A 20,024-nucleotide genomic window follows, 5' to 3' on the forward strand; every position below is an offset into this window, starting at 1 on the left:
GGTGAGACACCGTCCCCTGTCCCCAGTAGTTGAGACAGACACCAGGTGAGACATCGTCCCCTGTCCCCAGTAGAAAGTCACCAGGTGAGACACCGTCCCCTGTCCCCAGTAGTTGAGACAGACACCAGGTGAGACATCGTCCCCTGTCCCCAGTAGTTGAGACAGACACCAGGTGAGACATCGTCCCCTGTCCCCAGTAGTTGAGACAGACACCAGGTGAGACATCGTCCCCTGTCCCCAGTAGTTGAGACAGACACCAGGTGAGACATCGTCCCCTGTCCCCAGTAGTTGAGACAGACACCAGGTGAGACACCGTCCCCTGTCCCCAGTAGTTGAGACAGACACCAGGTGAGACATCGTCCCCTGTCCCCAGTAGTTGAGACAGACACCAGGTGAGACACCGTCCCCTGTCCCCAGTAGTTGAGACAGACACCAGGTGAGACACCGTCCCCTGTCCCCAGTAGTTGAGACAGTCACCAGGTGAGACACCGTCCCCTGTCCCCAGTAGTTGAGACAGACACCAGGTGAGACACCGTCCCCTGTCCCCAGTAGTTGGTAAATGGTAAATGGTGCATTTTATATAGCGCCTTTATCCAAGGCGCTTTACAGAGATTGTGCATTACATTCACCCATTCACACACACATTCATACACCGATGGCAGCGGAAACCATGCAAGGCACCAACTAGCAAATCGGGAGCAATTAGGGGTTCAGTGTCTTGCTCAAGGACACTTCGACAGTAACTCTGGGGGAGGCCGGGTTCGAACTGGCAACCTTACGGTTACCATCCAGGCACTCTACCCCTGAGCCACCGCCGCGTAGTTGAGACAGACACCAGGTGAGACACCGTCCCCTGTCCCCAGTAGTTGAGACAGTCACCAGGTGAGACACCGTCCCCTGTCCCCAGTAGTTGAGACAGTCACCAGGTGAGACACCGTCCCCTGTCCGTCCCCAGTAGAGACAGTCACCAGGTGAGACATCGTCCCCTGTCCCCAGTAGTTGAGACAGACACCAGGTGAGACACCGTCCCCTGTCCCCAGTAGTTGAGACAGTCACCAGGTGAGACACCGTCCCCTGTCCCCAGTAGTTGAGACAGTCACCAGGTGAGACACCGTCCCCTGTCCCCAGTAGTTGAGACAGTCACCAGGTGAGACACCGTCCCCTGTCCCCAGTAGTTGAGACAGTCACCAGGTGAGACACCGTCCCCTGTCCGTCCCCAGTAGAGACAGTCACCAGGTGAGACATCGTCCCCTGTCCGTCCCCAGTAGAGAGTCACCAGGTGAGACACCGTCCCCTGTCCCCAGTAGTTGAGACAGACACCAGGTGAGACACCGTCCCGTCCCCAGTAGTTGAGACAGTCACCAGGTGAGACACCGTCCCCTGTCCCCAGTAGTTGAGACAGTCACCAGGTGAGACACCGTCCCCTGTCCGTCCCCAGTAGAGACAGTCACCAGGTGAGACATCGTCCCCTGTCCCAGTACAAAAGTATTGGTATTAAATGTACTAAAAGTACCAAAAGTTAAAAGTATGCATTATGCAGAATGTCCCATTTCAAGGTTGCAAATGTATACAAATCTTTTGAAATAGCAAATCTACAAGCTCACAATGTGTCACATATTGTAAGCTTGTACGTCTGGTATTTTCAATTTATAGGGCTGAAGTGGTTAATGTATGTTTTGTAATCATAATACAAATCTACAAAGTAACTAGTACAGTTTTCATAAATTGTAGTGGAGTAAATCGCTGACTGATTATTAAAACAATATTTGGATCCAAGATGTAGTATAAGTAGTATAAGTATTGGATATTGGAGTATTGGATATTGGAAATACTCAAGTAAAGTACAAATACCTCAACTGTACTTAAGTACAGTATGTAAGTAAACACATTTGGTTACATTCCACTACTAATACATAACTATAGCACTCTTACACTTACTTACAGTAACTTTATAATACACCACTCACAGTAACGTTACATCCTCTCGTTAGACTAATTGCTGCCCACCCTGAGCCAGAACTATACGTTTCAAAGTATTTCAAATGTATTACTGTATTTGTGGAGGCAACGCTGCATGCACTGGGACAAATATTTCAACAATATGCATTACAAATATTAGAATATCCCATAAATGTATTTATTGTATTTTTGTTAACTTGTATTTATTGTATGTTATTGCTCTTTCCCTTTTGAAACTCGTCCAGTGAGAAAGGTTCCATGGTGCAAAAACTAAGCGCGATTGGGTTAGGTTTAGGGTAATTTATTAATCTAAAATTAATCAGTTCTAAATTCCCAGACCTCATTTTTACACTTTGTTACTTCCTCCGTTTGGCATCTTGCTTTTTTCCTTTACGGTTACGGCTGCCAGCTGGCTTACCAGAGGAGCTGCTGGAGGCGGAGGAAGACTCTGGCCTTCCAGAAGAGTCCTTAGATCCAGAGATAGAATCTGGTTTGCCAGAAGAACCTGTGGATCCAGAGAGCATGTTGGTCATGAACGTGGAGACATGGGGCACCTCCAGGTTCAGCGCACTATTCACGGACTGTTCCAACTCCTTCCTCACCTCGGCGTTGACCACCTCGGAGTCATCGGCGTTGCCCATCCTGGTCAGCAGGAAGACGAGCAGCGCCGGGACGACCGCGGCCAGGACGGACGGCTCCGCGAGCCACCCCCACGCCCCCTGCCTCTCCGTGAAGTAGCGGGGCGGGCCGGCGGAGTGCAGTTGGAGCGGGTATGGCCGCGGGACCACCTCGTAGGGCATGACGTAGTTGACGGCGCGCGCCCTAGTCTTCCCCGTGGACGCGATGTCGACGCGGATCGGCTCAAAGCGGTATGCGGGCGTCGTAACCTCCACCACGTAGGACCCCCAGGGGACGTTGTTCACGGCGAAGCTGCCGTCCGTTCTCAGGAAGCCCACATGCTGTCGTCCATGTCCGCCCACCGCCAGGACCCTGGCCGTGGAGACCCAGTCACGCGTGTTCGCTCCGGGAACCGTCGCCATTCCCTCAATCTTGAAGAGTGCGTTCTCCGGTCCCGGAACCATTTCCGTCCCCTTGATCATGGAGGGTGCGTTCTCCGCTCCTGGAAGCGTCGCCATGGCCTCGATCATCGAGAGTGTGTCCGCTCCCGGAAGCGTCATCGGCGTGCCCTCGATCTTGGAGAGTGTGTTCTCTGCTCCTGGAAGCGTCGGCATGCCCTCGATCTTGAAGAGTGCGTTAGCTCTCGGAACTGTCTCCATGCCCTCGATCTTGGACAGTGCGTTCGCTCCCGGAACTGTCACCAAGCCCTCGATCTGACCATTCGGCTGCGTCGATCCACCCGCGCCAAGTCCCGTTTCCTTACCACTGAGACACCACGCCTGAGCCAACACAGCCAGCAATAAAAGACAGAATGCCGCCGTTCTTCCCCCGAGCAACATCTTCTAAGACGTTGTATTACTTAAATTGTTTAGCTTTGTTGGAAATGTACTTTGCAGCTTTAGCTGCTCAAGTCAGACTACTTAGTCAGACTACTCAGATTTCTCAAACTGCTGCAGAACTGGGTCTTTCCATGTAATTTGAGGACAAATGACATGTTGTGATGACTATTTAGTGATGTCACTGCATGCCATGGTGGTCATTATGTTGTCTGTCCACATACAGGATAGAGACATCATGTCTCCATATATGGTCACGCCTCTTGACATTATGTGACATCATGAAGACCCTTAGATCTCCATATATGGTGCCTCACGACATGTCACGCCACCATACAGTATATGGCCATGTCCATATATGAATATCACCACACTGACCTCATCTAACTCTGGATCCATGGAGGAGACTGGATCTGACCTCATCAAACCCTATACACTCAAGACACGCTCTATGTATGGCCAGTACAGAATTCAGTCCATATGTTGATCTGACCCCCAATGCCAACGTGCTAGCACTCGCCCAGCGGTCTGCAGTCTGCCATCACCCAGGCGGATGCGCGCACATCTTCACATCATGTAAATAATGAACAATGGACAGGTAGGTTCCTTTCCTGCCTCACACAGTGTGTTATGTTGTTCCAGGGACCACCTGATCCTGTGGGATCTGGACTCGGGTTCCATCAGAGATCGGATCAGAGCCCCCCACGTTGAGTCGCTGCATTCCGCCAGTGCTGTCCCGATGCAGGGACCACCTCCTCCCGCCCCCAAAACATGTCAGTTGGCTTCCTACAGTATATACACACACACGTTGCTGGGGCATCCTATAGGACTTAGAGGAGGAGCCCACTGTCTGTTCTCCACGACGTTAAGAGTGATATCTGTCACTGTTCTCCATGATGTTAACACATTCTGACCTGAGATCAGATTCTAAAAATGTCTTCTACATCCTGACAGTGGTTCTTCGGTTTTTCAAAAATAGCAGACCTACAAGCTCATAGCGCGCCACCGAGTGGCGCGCTATGAGCTTGTAGATCTGCTATTTTTCAATAGCTAAAGCATAACATAATGCTAACACCAAAAGGGGTTCCTGCCCAAAATGTGTTTTAATACAGTGATGTCATGGGAGCTCACTGTCACTGTTCTCCATGATGTGAATACAGTGATGTCGTGGGAGCTGCGTACGGAGAGGGCCTCGGCCAAGCGGAGGAGGACGGAGAGGAGCGCTGAGAGGGGGAGAGGGGAGCAGAGGAGGCTGGAGGCTGAGAAACACAACGCCATTGACCAGTACCTTCTGAGTGGAGATCAACAGGTACATATGATGTTAAACACATTCTGACCTGAGATCAGATTCTAAAAATGTCTTCCACATCCTGACAGTTTTCTGAAAAAGCTATGTTTCTCTCAGTGGTTCTTCGATTTTTCAAAAATAGCAGACCTACAAGCTCATAGCGCGCCACTCGGTGGCGCACTATGAGCTTGTACGTAGATCTGCTATTTTTCAATAGCTAAAGCATAACATAATGCTAACACCAAAAGGGGTTCCCGCCCCCAAAATGGGTTAAACCCATTAAGACCTGAGACCAGATTCTACTAAATGTCTTCCAAAGACAGTTTTCTGAAAAACGTATCAGTGGTGCACTGCTGCTCACACCTTTACATGTCAAGGACCCTCAGAATTATCTGGATTTGGCCGTGGACCTTTTCTGAAAATATGTTGTTCCAGGGACCCCCCAGAAGCAAATATTTGAGTTGAAAATGTTCAATGTGAAAGAAAAGATGAAAATCCACCTTTTCAGACTCCATCATGGCCCGTAGGACTTGCCCTAGCCCGTTAGATAGCACTTTATGTAGACTTAGATAGCATTTTATACAGACTTATAGCATGTTACCCCTGTCATCAGTCACATCACCCCTGTTTTACACCAACTCCACTGGCTCCCCATCAAATACCGTATCGACTTCAAAATCCTTCTCCACACATTCAAGGCCATCCATAACCTCGCCCCCCCATACCTGTCTGACCTTGTCCACGTCAACATCCCCATCCGGTCCCTCAGGTCTGCCTCCTCCCTCACCCTGAAAGTCCTCCCAGCCCGTCTCTCCACCATGGGCTCAAGAGCCTTCAGCCGCTCTGCCCCTCACCTCTGGAACGCCCTCCCCCCTGACATCAGAAACATGGACTCTATCACCATATTTCAAACTCACCTCAAAACCCACCTGTTTAGGCAGGCCTATGACTCTGTGTGACCTCTGTGTCTTCTGCTGCAAGCTGTGCCCTAGTTTTATTTTTTCCTGCTTTTAACTGTGTTCTTGTACTGCTTTTAATCTGTACGGCGACCTTGAGTGCCCTGAAAGGCGCCTTATAAATAAAATGTATTATTCATTTATTATTATTATTATTATTATTACGTAGACAGCACTAGAATTGCATTTTATGTAGTCATAGCACTTTATAGTACATATAATATAGTATAGTATGCATAGTTATATATATAGTTTCTCCACTGTTACGTTCTTAGCTTACCCATGTTTCATGATAACTACTTTTTATGTATGTGTTGTATGCCATGCTTTATGTTATTGCTTAATGTAAATTGCTCTGGATTAGATCGCGTCTGCTAAATGCTTAAATTGTAAATGTAATAAAATATTAAAAGATTTGCACAGATTTTCGATACACAGATAGCTAAAGTAGCCTATAAAAGTAGTTAGAGTTAGTCAGAACCCCTAATCGATGAGCAGGTTGGTTCAGCCTTGCATGGTTTTCTCCGCTATCGCCCAGCTGTGTATGAATGTGTGTGTGAACGTAATGCACAATCTATATAAAGCACCTTGGATATAAGCGCTATATAAATGCACTATTTACCATTAGACTATTGTTCCTGTGTGTTCATCATCATCAGGTGGTGGTGTGCTCCTACTTCTCTCACCACCTCAACGTGTTTCGCGTGGCGGTGGGCTCCTCCCATCAGGACCACCTGCTGCACACTCTGGAGGACAGCGTGTCGATGCTGAGTCTGCGCACGGCCGCCCTCAGCCACCCCGGCACCCACCTGCTGCTGGCGGGGTACAGCCACGGCCGGCGCACCCCCTACCTCACCCTGTGGAACCTGAGCACTGGCACGGTGGGTGCAACGCTGTACTCATTACACCACTTTAACATTGCCAGAGATTCGAGCGAGCGAACGATGACATCTCATTGGAATACCTTAATGAGACTGTCCTGACGTACCGCGAGTGTGCAGTGACGTCGTCCACCCCTCCTAAATCTATTTGAGCAAGGTTTTGCGGCCCCAAACACTGTTGGTTGAGAACTATTGGTTATTTGATTGGTTCAGTTTACGTCACAACGCAATGACCGACACTCCATATCAGGACAGTTCTTTGCGCAATATCACCGTTGGAACGCTTGCTCCTTGTACGTGCTCTTTTAAATGGACCAAAATAAAGTCGACATACTTATACTCCTCTAAGGTTCAGAAGAGGCTGCAGAATGAGCCAGGGGTGTGCTGTGTGTCCATCACGGATGACGCCTCCAGAGTGGCCTTTGCCGTCACGGGAACTAACAAGTAACAACAGCCTCAGAAAAGGCAACTCTTGTTTTGACAAATCAGGACAATAAACACAATGTTTTGGGCCGATCAAATAATTAGAAATAGGGAAAAAAGTACAACACTGAGGATAGACGTGTCCAGTAAAACATTATTGTTGGGACCTCCTCCCTGTCAGAGTGAATGTGTGGGATCCATTATTGTTACTTGTAACCTCCTCCCTGTCAGAGTGAAGGTGTGGGATCCATTATTGTTGTAACCTCCTCCCTGTCAGAGTGAAGGTGTGGGATCCATTATTGTTGTAACCTCCTCCCTGTCAGAGTGAAGGTGTGGGATCCATTATTGTTGTAACCTCCTCCCTGTCAGAGTGAAGGTGTGGGATCCATTCAGAAGAACCCATAAGAGCATCGGTGGTTATGGTGACCTGAGGATAGACGTGTCCAGTAAACTCTACCTGATGGAGGGAGGAGCCAAAGCCATTCTGCTGTCAGGTATGCAGGGCGGTTACTGAGGGGGCCACTCGTCTCTTGCATAAAAGAAGGTTAAAATATAATTCGGGCAGTCTCCTCCTTTAGGGGGCATCAGTCCGTGATGTAACAGTATTACGTGTTGTCTCCTCCACTAGGGGGCATCAGTCTGTGGGACCTGGACAGAAGCATTGTGTTGTCTGTGTTGTCTCTGGACGCTCATGTAGACCGTCTGACCATGCTGGGAGGAGGAAGAGGAGGAGGTAGATGTGTTACAATTATTACATAATCCATTAGTTGAGATATCCGCAATTATTTTGCATAATCGTCATAATTGTTTCCATGTTGAGAAATGGTACATAGGTTTTCCAAAAAAATTCCAAAAATGCAGAAAGAGCTGCGTTTTTGGAAAAAATTTGGACATTTTTGGAAGAATCCAGAATTAATAGTATTTTATTTACTGTTCGTTACGCATGCGATCCAAAGTATTTTTTAGGGCTCAGATTGAGATGCACCATGTTTAGAGCTTAATATTACTTTAATCCAACCTCACGAGTGGAAAACCATTGTTTTCACTGCAAACGCGCACGCATGCATGTGCACATGCACGTGGCGTGCACGTAGCATCATTAAAATATAGCTCCTCTAGTTAAAAAATCCACAGCACACCACTGGTTATAGTTGTTTCTATGACATTTTACAGTCAACTTACTTAAATATTGTAACGGTCTCCCAGGCCTAGGAGGAGAGGTGGGGGCAGGAGGATGCCGCCTGCTGGTGGGACTCAGCCACAGCCCTGTCCTCGTCTCCGTCACCCTCAGCTCCTCCCACCCCGTTGCCGCGGCGACCGCGGTGGTCCCAGAAGAGGAGGAGGAGGATCAGCATGAGGAGGAGGACTTCTTTGGGGAGTCCAGCAGCAGTGAGGACGAGGAGGACTCCTGAGACTTCTCCCAACGTTGGGGGGGCTTCATGTGAGGCATCGGGATGGCAATTAGCCCTTCGCTAAGCCCCACCCACTGTCAACCCACTGCCAAGCTGTCCTTCTCACCCATTGAGATGCATGTTAAATGACGGCATTTCTCCATATACTGTAAATAATCGATCATTTCAGTATACAGCAAGAGCTTCAAAATGTCCTCTAAATCTAGTCAAGGCCTGCAGTATATAGGCCTGTATACACTGGACAAATGTGCATGTTTTTAGTTTTGTATGTTTGTTTGTGGTGTATCTTGGTGTACTGTAAGTTAATTTATTGTGTGAGTCTCTTGTAAGACTGTGCGGGCTGGGCATCTTGTGATGCAGGACACTATAATAAATAATAAAAACAAAAGCAGGCCTAAGCAAGAACAACACATGGTAATACATCAAATACATATAAATTGTCATCAAGAAGTTAAGCTAGGCCTCCCCCTGGCCAGCCGGGGCGCCTGATGGAGGGGAAAGGAACTGGTTGGAATAATGTGTTCCTTCCATGCGCTACATCCAACCAGGGAAACTCCCCCCTGTCAGGTGAAAAGCAGCAACTTGGACACTCGGGCATGAAGGAAGCATGAGTTCAAGTCCGTTGCTCTCCCCTTGTCCCCCATATATCGGGACTAGGTTGGTGGAGGGTGTGTAGAGCCCAGGATCACTTTAGATGATTGACACAGGGGTGAAAAATGGGTTACAAAATCGTGGGATAAAAAATATATATTTAAAAAAAAAGAAGTTAAGCTAAGAACCTAACATCCGTCTAACAGTAGAATATCTGTACAATGAAACTATGCGTACACTACACACTATAGAGTGCTATGTCTACATAAAATGCTTTACAGGTGTCTACGTTGACACCTGTAAAATGGTAAATGGTGCATCTATATAGCGCCTTTATCCAAGGCGCTTTACATAGAGCATCGGGAGCAATTTGGGGTTCAGTGTCTTGCCCAAGGACAGTTCGACATGCGGAGCCGGGATTCGAACCGGTGACCCATGGATCATTGGACGACCTGCTCTACCTCCTGAGCCACAGTCGTTGAGCCTATAGCAAGGTTGTTGCTATAGGGCAAGTGCTATACGGGCTAAGATGGAGTCTGAAGAGGTGTTTTCGTCTGTCTGTCTATACAGGCACAAAACACCTTTTAAACCTTGAAAACCTTAAACTGTGTGTGTGTGTGTGTGTGTGTGTGTGTGTGTGTGTGTGTGTGTGTGTGTGTGTGTGTGTGTGTGTGTGTGTGTGTGTGTGTGTGTGTGTGTGTGTGTGTGTGTGTGTGTGTGTGTGTGTGTGTCGTCTTTTTTTTCTAACAGTGTATGATGATTTCTTTTGCATAGAAGTGTATGTCTTTAAATGTTTTGATTAATTGAAAATGGGGGACCCTTATGTAAACAATGTATAATGCTTTGTTCTGGTGTTATCCTCTTAGCAGATTTTGTATTGACTTTCCTTGAACTAGTGGTGCATTCAATGAATCGATATATGGCAATATATCGATAAAAAATCCAGACGATAGGTAAATCGATCCAGCAGTAAATGGCATGAATTATCTGGCTGACGCAGTGTTGACCAAACGTACCCCCCTTGCAAGTTGGGTGTTTAGACATTTATTTTAACTAGCCCTTACCCGTTGTGAGATATTGCCCCCCCCCTTGTGGCCGTAGGGGGTACTGCGCCCGGTGCGTTTTTAATTCACTAATAAATTCATTATTAATGTGTCAAATCGAAAAAACGGCTTCGTTAAGACCTCCATATTCATATGGTCAATGCCTGTGTGAAAAGTGGGAGTGATTGGTGCAGGCAATGAGGAGAGAGGAGATAAGGCGGTGTTTCTGACAGACAGACAGACAGACAGACATTGTTAGAATTATAGTATGATTTAATGATCTCTGTGCTCATGAAAGTGATTTATTGTATGGGTGTGACATGGTCATTATTTTGAATAAACGTTTAATTGAGATATATCGTATTGTGGCCTCTGTATCGTGATACATATCTATCGTGAGATTGCAAGCAATATCCACCACTACCTTGAACTGTACCCATTCTGAAAACTGTTAATACAATTTCCAATCAATCAATTAATCAATCTATTAAACTTTAGCCTCGGTTCAAGACGGTCAGGGACTTTATGGTGATCGATTCTGATGGCTCGTAAATCTCCATAAATGTACACAATCCAACACAAAGTATTTAAACACAAAGTGTGTCTTTGTGTGTCTTTTATTCGTGCTAATAATGTGTGTATTGTGATGATGACATGAGACATAAGCCAATCACAATAGCATCGTTTAACCAGACAGACGCCAGAATGTTTGTTTAAAACTGACTGGTCATGGATCAGACTGGAAAACTGCTGTTTGGAGTTGGACGCCATCTAGTGTTCACCAGGAGATAGTACTACATGTGTCTGAAGATGCTGTAAATCAGTGGTTCTGTCCAAGACAGCTATGTGTGTGGCTGTGTACCTCATGTGTCCGAGCATGAAAATAGCGTTATAGCATTTGTTCACCACCAAGTGTCACGGGTGCACAGCCTAACACACAGACACAGACACACAGGCCAGGGAGGAGGCTAGTACAGTACAGTACAGTACAGTACAGTACAGTACAGTACAGTACAGTACAGTACAGTACAGTACAGTACCACTCACTTCAGACGGGTCTGATTTTTTCATGTCATGGACCCTCAAATGAATGTCTGTCGGCCAGGGACCCCCATCAGAAAATATGTCTGCGAAAGACCCTCATCTGAAAATATTTAATGTGCCAGGGACCTCCAGAAGAGAAGAATTATGTTAAGAAAAAATGTCGTCGAAAACCATTTTTCATCTCAACCATTTCAAGTCTTTTTAATTGAAAATCATGAAAAACGACATTCTACATGTTTGTGTTATTGTTATGAGCACGAAATGGAGCACACAAAAAACACCAGCTGCTGCTGTCCATGGTTCTGACTGACTGATTGGTAGTTTAGTCTCTCAAGATCGACTGTTGACTGAAAAGAGGGCGCTGTTTTTCCAATTTGCCGATGCGTTCTCAGGTTGGTTAGTTATTGACTTGTTGTGCTTCACTGCCTAATTTGTTTTCAAATTCAGTGTTGCGTGGATTTCTCAGTCCTCGTGCATTGAAATTGATTGATTTAAAATTTAATTTCACTTCACAGTATGCAGAATATGGGTACATTTCAAACGAAAGCAGTCAAAGCACGTAGGCTAAGTCAATTACAAAAACTGTTACGTTGTGGACGAACCATGATAAAGCACTACACTTGTTTAGGCCTACAACAAGCCAGAGAGGGTCCACCTGCAATTAATTAACAATGATCATTTTGTATTTCTACGTTTCAACACAGTGTTTCAGTGTAGGCGTACTAGGCGCCTAGGCTATAGCTGCATGTTACGCATGCAGTCAGTGGCGACTGGCGAACCTGCCCAACACAGTCACACACACGAGCAATAAAAGCAACAGCATTCCGTCAATCAATCAGGTGCTACCATGTGGTCTGTGGTAGTGGTAGAGTCAGTGCGTGCGTGGTGTCACATAATTCCACAGGTAACCGTTTTCGTTGTAACAGCGGTTTTGGAGGACTGCTCGACCCTCCCTCGCCCTAGTCCCTTGAGCGCACAGCCGCACACACATTTTACACACGCTCCCTCTCCTCCCCTGCACAGAGTGCGCGGACACACACACGCTACAGGGCGCATAGGCCGTCGTAGGAGCGGCTGACAGCGGCATCTCTCTCTCTCTCTCTCTCTCTCTCTCTCTCTCTCTCTCTCTCTCTCTCTCATACCTCACCAGTCGGAGCTGCAGGCAGGCATACAGCAGCGTGCAGCCAACAGGAGAGTAGGCTATAGTACATGCAGGAGCAGCCTAAATAATAACGTTATCCTTTGTAGCGGCGTCCCGGCGCATCTTTTCTAACAGAAAGGAGAAAAAACAGGACAATTAACGCATCATATCATAGGCTAATCTTCACCATCATCATCGTCATGGAGCTGCTGGACAACAAGAAGCAACGTCGCGGATCATCAGCCGTGGTGAACCTCAAAGGCTTGCTGAAGAGAAACTGGCTCCTTATCGCCACGGTCGTTTCTGTGCTGTTAGGTATGTGATCAATCCCTCCCACCCATGCAACATTGCGATACACCTCACCTAGCCCAAGATTTAGACTCTGGTAGGTGTATTTAATCAATTCTGACATTGAAAATGTCAGAATCGATCAAATACACCACGAGAGTCTAAATCTTAGGATATAACACGCACCCCGGGCATTGTCTGACTGTCTAGATCATGTCTGGGGCTGCAAAGGGGGATCCATAAACCCACGCGGGATAGTAGCCTAAAATTATATACTGTAGCCTAACTGTATCATAATCTGACTGCTATTCTGCCAGTTGCTATTCTAGTCGCCAATTGAAGAATAAGACACAAATCAAATCATCTTGCATCTGTAAGGTTCTGCTCCGGGGGGGAGGCATGCAGCTAGGGCAGGGGTTTGGGTTAACAGGGTGTGTGTGTGTGTGTGTGTGTGTGTGTGTGTGTGTACATGTGTGTGTGTGTGTACATGTGTGTGTGTGTGTGTGTGTGTGTGTGTGTGTGTGTGTGTGTGTGTGTGTGTGTGTGTGTGTGTGTGTGTGTGTGTGAGTGCGCGTGCGTGCGTGTACGTGTGTGTGTGTGTGTGTGTGTGTGTGTGTGTGTATGTACGTGCGTGTACGCTACTTTGGATGGGTGATGGCATTGCTTCTCTCTCGCATGGTGCTGATCTCACTTTCACCAGTGTGTCTGTGCCTGTAGCTCTGTCTCAGTCAAACGTGACTAGACTCAAGTGACAGGCTATAGCGCTTTCGCCCCTAAAATCCTCTATTGTGTTCGTTTTAACACTAAGCGTGTGCAAAATGGGTTTTTATGTGCAAATGGACCCAAAAAGGGTCCATTTGCTTTCAAAATAACCTTTTTGGGTCCATCTGTTTCCATTTTGCAGACTCAGAGTGTTATATTGAGCAGACCTGAGATTTTATTGTAGCTTATGAAGGCAGCAGTGTTTGCATTATGCAAGACAGTGGCCGGGATAAACAGCACAATAAAACGCATGACATTTACAGGAATTGGATTTTGTCCCCCCCCACGTGTACACACACACACACACACACACACACACACACACACACACACACATACACACACACACACACACACACACACACACACACACACACACACACACACACACACACACACACACACACACACCTGTCTGTGTGATAATAGTGGGATTTTGACAGCTGCTCTCCCCTTTTTCTTTATAGAAATTTGAATGTGGTATGTACCACATATAAGGAAACAGGCAGGCAGTGGCAGCCACATTACACTGACAAAGCATAATTAAACAATTAAGTACAAGGTATAAAGTGCATATATGTGGTTTAGCAGCATTTTGTAACTGAAGTAACTTGTGCATAAAGTGCATTATTGCTTTGAAGTAATTGTGGATACGCTGTCAAGGTGCACTACTAGACAATTAGACTATACATGGGTTCAGGTGTGGTTGTCGAGGAACCTTTTTTAGATTGAACTTCATCCGTTGGAAGAGTGCGTCCTCAATTAACTTCAGGTGCACCGTAACATGTATCCAGTCTATCCCATATCCTCCTGAGTCCTGTGTCTGGGAAGTTAACATTGACAAAAAAAAGCATGGTGAAATACAATCTATTATGGTCAAAAGTAGATCATTCCGGATAAAACAGCCCTGAACAAATGAAACACCATTTGTACACTCTCAGAGTTAAATGAACATTGCTTTTACAATATAAATTGGGGTCCCAGAGATTGAAATGCCCTTAAATGGGAGGCCGTAGCCTAATTCAGGTCAAACCTGGGGTCCTTGAAATTAAAATGGTTGAACATCACTGTTAGAGCCGTAAAAACCTTCTCTTTTGGGGGTCCTTGGCATATATTTTCTAATGAAGGTCTGCAGGCAATTAAACGAGTGTTGTTTTGGGGGTCCTTGACATGAAAAGGTTTGGAAACCAGCTGCTTTACACCACTTGAAAGCAGATGACGACGATGATGTCCCAGATGACCTGAGAGGTCTGGATAATTCTGGACTGGTCACAAAGATTATTTATTTTTAATGTCACTGGCATACTTTTTGAATTCCCTGTAGCGTGTTTTAACCGAGCATTGATCTTGTCTATGCCCAAAAAGGAGAATGTCAGGTTTGCTTTGCTTTAAAATGCTTACGGGCATGCAAACATTGTAAACATTGACTAAAGATTGATTGACCCAAGGCAAGCATGTGTCCTTTCTTCACTTTATTATAGTCACTCTCCACTAATGATTATGTTTAACACCAGTGGTACAAAGTAACTAAATACAGGTACTCAAAGTGCTGTACTTAAGTATTTATTATAATTATTATTTACTTTACTGGATTTTCAAATTTCAATACTTTTACTTCTACTCCACTACATCTCAGAGACAAATATTGCACCTTTTTCGTTTTACTCCACTGCAGTTAATATTTGAAAAATGTAGTTACTAGTTATATACTACTCAAACTAGAGCTGGTTGTCTGGGTTATAGGACCCGCTGCAGTGGTGTCCGCTGAGAACTTAACCAGGATGACGGAATCTCTGACACAACGATATCTGGGTCGTAAGGCCATATGTTGCTGAGAATATCTGGGCTGTAAGGCCAAATATCCTGTCTCGTAGGGAAGGCTTTGGAGCGTAGCAAATGCTGCTAACCTCTCCCTCTGCCAAGGGCAACAACCAGTCAACCACTCTTATAGGGTCGGCTGAATGCCCGTCACGACGCCGATGCTGTCCATATCCATATATGGAGTTTCTACATTGACCTGATGTCAGCACTAGATGTCTCCGTCGTCTCCATATGTGGAACTCTCGTGATAGGCAGTGAGAGCCTTCGTTACAAGTTACTTTGAGGATTTTGAATGTTATTAAAAAACATAAGTTTACCACTTCAACCCTATGCTACAGTATATTTGGCTATTTGAAAGTGTCGCTTTGTGACACGTTGTGAGCTTGTAGATCTGCTATTTTCAAAAGGTTTTTTATAAATGACAAACTTGTGAAATGGAACATACACTGTAGGCCGTACTGCATATTTTACATTTGGTATATTGGTACTTCTGGTAAAATGAGAACTGGGTCTGGTGGGGACCCCCAGCTTTGAAGGGGTTCACAAGGGGAATCCAAAATGAGTTAAGCGTTATTCATAGTCTGATTTATCGGTGGTGAGGTGACCACCGCAACTACAACATGACATCACAGAGCCGTGGTGAAGAGCAAACCACCGCTCTCCCCAGCCCTTCTCTCTGTTTTTACTCACCACCGCTCCAGGTTATTACAGCTCCGGTGGTCACCTCACCACCGAAAATCCAGACTATGAATAGGCCTTAAATCAGCATCTTAACAATCAGTTTATCCACTTTGACCCCATTGTTATCGTTTGGCTATTCAAAAACAGCTGATCTGCAAGCTCACAATGGATCGCAATGTGACACGTTGTAAACTTGTCGCATGTAGATCTTGCAGAAAATGTAACACAAATCTTCTCTTCTGAGGTCTGCGGACAAATGCATATCATTTTGCGGGGTCCTTGACTTGAAAATGTTTAGCTTAAGAACCATGGAACACCGTCCAAGTGTTGTAGTACTCGAGTCCTTAACTTTTTATTTACTTTTTATTTACTCTGTCTCGTCTCGGTCTCGCCCTTAATTTGCCTCGGTCTCGGACCAAGGGACTCGGGACCCCTCCCCGTACCGAGTCCACTCGAGTCACTACAATGCAATGAAATAATCGGATTATACCCATATTATGAGGTGCTCATTCACATTAACATTATAAGAGAGCTGCCTGGCGCTTTAACAGACAGTTAACAGAGTGCAGCTGACGTTCCTGCCTGCTCTCGCAATGTTTTCTGTACCTATCAAATGTATCAAAATAAGAAAAACTCAATCTGGTCTCGGTCTCGACTCGAACTTGACCCCCCTCCCACACTAGCTCTTGAGTCAAAGCAAAACAGCGTGTCGATTGTTCTTCTCTCACTGGTTTAGTTGGCGTTATCTTTATTTCACTACTTTTTTCAGTTTATTTCTTCTTTCACTAGAAAAACGATGTGCACATCGTGCTGAGCCTGGTGTGATAGAAGTTCTTTCCTTGACATGAAACGGGAAATAATCAAAGCAATGCTTTTGTTTTTTGTTTAAATCAAATTAAGGTAGGCTACGAGATAAATGTGTAACATACAGTAGGGAGCTTTAACGCGAGAGACAAGAATCCATGCATTGTTTTTACATCGCGTTTTCGGTCGTCGAGTCTCACTGTAAACTGTTTGCCTTGATGGCCTTCATGACAAGATGAATCACCGTTTCAGCTTGCCTTTACCTGTTATCATTCATTAATCAAAGTAACATTGTGTGATTAAACGTGTGTGTTTTCTAAGACCGAGCAAGTTAAAGTCAAAGGCCTACCGACTCCAAGGCTTATAACTCTATGCTTCGAGTCTGGAGGCAACTGTGGTTGCACTGACCGTGTCACGTCTCGTCTGCAAGGCTGCAGCTGGGTGCCCCTCTGTCACTATGTGGTCAGTGTGAAGTCTGTGCAGAGCGGTGCGAGGCAGCTGATTTATTCATTGTATGCCGGTGTCGCATGGCAAATATAACTACCGGTAATCTACAAGCTCACAACGTGTTGCATCACCGACGCATTGTGGACTTCGTTGGCAGCACTAATAGCATTCAGAGATTGTGGAATTGTTGTCTGGCCACGTGAGACTACATCAAAGCATCAGAAGTAGCAGATGCACAAGCTCGAAACGCGTCGCAAAGCAACTTGTTTTGCGCTTGTAGATCTGCTACTTTTATTTGAATCCTGAAAAAAGTAACAGTTATGGACATACAGTACAGGTATGAGGTTCCCACCCGATGGAGACAAACTCCTAAATGATGCACTATTAATCACTAATCTTCTTCACCAATGATTAGGTTTTAAGTAACACTATGATCATACAACAAAGTACAGTATCTGTCATGGTAAGGCTGATTCATATAATTTCTGTTGGCCAACTGCATGAGCAACTCTTATGAATCAGCCTATATACTGTACCGTAATAATAACATATCAAGGCTTGTCAACAACATTGATTGCGAAATATTGCAAAAAAGATTCATGTGGATCTTATGCACAACCTGCGCATCGCAGCTGGGTTCCATTGATCATAGTTGCAGTGGAGCCAATTCCGTCCCCAGTGTAGGCCGGCCCTTACAATCTGATCTCATAGGACTGGCTGTCTGTCCACACTGTTGTTTACAAGTGATCAGATGAGATCAGATCAGTGCGGCTCCCTGCCATTCAGCAACACTCTGTCGGGCAGAAACCTCTTATCTCCAATGTTCTCCATATTCTAACTTGTTGTGTTGTCTTTTTCGTAAATTAACAGCACTACTTGATTATACTACAGCGTCACACAAAAGCATCAAAAGTATAGCAGAGCTGCTACTTTTGCTATTTCTTTTATTTGAATCCTGAAAAGTATTGGAACAGTCTTAGACATAAGGGGTTTCCACTCGACAGAGTTTTTCAGTTCAAACCTGACAAAAGAGTGATTATTTGAAAAGGTGATACAACCTTCCAATCGGATGCATGCGTTTGGTCCGACCGTACTAACAGTCCAACAAGCATTAGTCCGACACCCTGCCCCGCCCCCAAACCCTAACCGCATGCGGAAGCCATGGGTGAGTCTTAACCAGCCACACGTGTCTTAACCGGCCACGCATGTCAGGAGTCTTAACCGGCTACATATGCACCCCCTTCCAATCTGGATTGGCCCAAAACCTGCCTGGTGTGAGCATACTGCATAGTCCTAAAGAAACATTTCTATCAGCCTTGTTGCTGGCATGGCAAATAAAGACCTTGAAACTTCAATTGCCAAAGTACCTTTTTTTAGTCCATGATATAGTGAAGTGCTATACCTATACCGGCCCCTAGCTAGCAGTGATGCATTAAGCAATAAAAGGAGTTGCCTTGCCTCGGCCTCCAACATTGGCAGACAACCTTAGGCCATGCAGCTCATAATGGCAGTGGATGGAGCGGCCGCAGTATCAAAGGTGTCAGGTTTGAAATGGATCAGTGCTCCTGGAATCCTTACAGAGTTTTGTTGGAATGCAACTTCAAAGAATGCTGAACACCAAGAAAGCATTTTTTTGAAGATAATTATTTTTGTATCTTCATATAATGGAGCGCGCCAGTGGCCTTGTGGTTAGAGTGTCATACCCTGAGACTGTCTGGGAGTTATAGGGGTTTGATCCCGACCGGGGCATAGCAAAGAGAAAAATGGGCACCAGTGCCTCCCTGCTTGGCACTCAGCATCAATAAGAGTTGGATCATTGGTGGACTATGGACAGTTCAGAAACCTGCCTACTACCAGTGACGTCATTCATGGGTTGATGTCACAGCTAGGCAGGTTTCTGAACAGTATAAGGGTTAAAGAAGAGGATCCAAGGCACTCTGTTCCAGTGAGGTGAAAAAAAGCCTTTATTGTAAGTTAAGGCATGGCAAAGATCATTACACAAAAAGGTTTCGGCAATCAGCCTTCCCAGTATATTAAAGGGTTGTTTTGGTGGACCCTCCGTGGACCCCACACCCCACTTTGAGACACACACACACACACACACACACACACACACACACACACACAGTAGCCTAATCTAATTTACAAATCCCTCCGTTTTCCATCGAAGCATCTCGTTTGAAGGACTGAACACAATCCATCCCATTCTATCCACATCCCCCTTGATACCGCGGCGACTGTGTTCTATGATTACATGCATTCACTGTGTCACTCAGGGGCGTCATTTAAAGGTCCCAGGGGATGACAACTGCCATGCGGGCCCTAGCGTTCACATTCAATCACATTTTCTCTCTACCACTCTCTCTAGCACTGAGTCAAATCATTGCAGATTTGACTGTTGTGGTATTCATACTGGAATCTGACACTGCACGTGTGCGTGCGTGCATGCACGGTTCATGTGTGTTCACGTGTGTTAAGGGTGTTCTTTATGGGAAATAGCAGATCTACAAGCTCAGACAAAAAAAGTGAGCTTGTAGATCAGCTATCTTTATATTCAAAATGTGTCGCTTCGCACCACGGTTCAAGCTTGTGGGTCTGCTATACTTTTGATGCTTTGTATGACCCTGTATAGGATGATCAAGTAGGGCGTTCATTTATGGAAGAAAAAAATCTTATATATATCTCATATATAATCTTATATATCTCCATCAGTGACGGATCAACCCCCCCCCCCCCGAAGGCCGTGGCGCAACACCAAATCAAAAGGCCCCATGCATGTACTTTTCACGTTGATACTTGTCACGACTGATCTCCATATAAAACATAGAGATGTGAGGTTCCTGCCCGACAGCAACAATAATAAAGAAAGTGGAACTTGTATATTGTCATACTCGTATATCGCTGCAGTTTACAGGAGGAAAGGTTATTGTGTAACACATGACTGTCCTGTCATGAGGACAGTCTGTCCTGTTCTGTGTGAGTTTGGACGTCAAGGAAGCAGGTGGAGATGACATGAGAAGTGCTGTTCC

At 45.7% G+C, this 20,024-nt stretch overlaps 2 protein-coding genes across 5 annotated transcripts in view; both read left to right on the forward strand.

The window, feature by feature from the left end:
* Positions 1-8,377, forward strand: part of LOC310875497 (uncharacterized protein) — a 28,475-nt gene extending 20,098 nt beyond the window's left edge. For 2 of the 4 annotated variants that reach the window (XM_083788753.1, XM_083788755.1), the window contains 7 exons: positions 4,056-4,186; positions 4,574-4,722; positions 6,317-6,538; positions 6,888-6,982; positions 7,331-7,455; positions 7,590-7,700; positions 8,168-8,377. In XM_083788753.1, coding sequence (XP_083644879.1) covers positions 4,056-4,186; positions 4,574-4,722; positions 6,317-6,538; positions 6,888-6,982; positions 7,331-7,455; positions 7,590-7,700; positions 8,168-8,373 — 1,039 coding nt within the window. In that variant the 3' untranslated portion in view covers positions 8,374-8,377. Of the gene's footprint in view, positions 1-4,055; positions 4,187-4,573; positions 4,723-6,316; positions 6,539-6,887; positions 6,983-7,330; positions 7,456-7,589; positions 7,701-8,167 lie in introns of those variants that run through there. The other 2 variants (XM_083788754.1, XR_014570655.1) reach the window with 2 other exon arrangements.
* Positions 8,378-12,392: 4,015 nt separating this feature from the next.
* The window catches only part of slc1a1 (solute carrier family 1 member 1), a gene marked incomplete at both ends in the record, with an annotated part of 82,823 nt that continues 75,191 nt past the window's right edge, over positions 12,393-20,024 (forward strand). Inside the window, one exon of the mRNA XM_083789555.1 lies at positions 12,393-12,507. Within this exon, the coding sequence (XP_083645681.1) occupies positions 12,393-12,507 (115 nt within the window). The remainder of the gene's footprint in view (positions 12,508-20,024) is intronic.

Source organism: Protomyctophum parallelum (genome assembly GCF_964188405.1).
Source record: "Protomyctophum parallelum genome assembly, chromosome: 18".
NCBI lineage: Eukaryota > Metazoa > Chordata > Actinopteri > Myctophiformes > Myctophidae > Protomyctophum > Protomyctophum parallelum.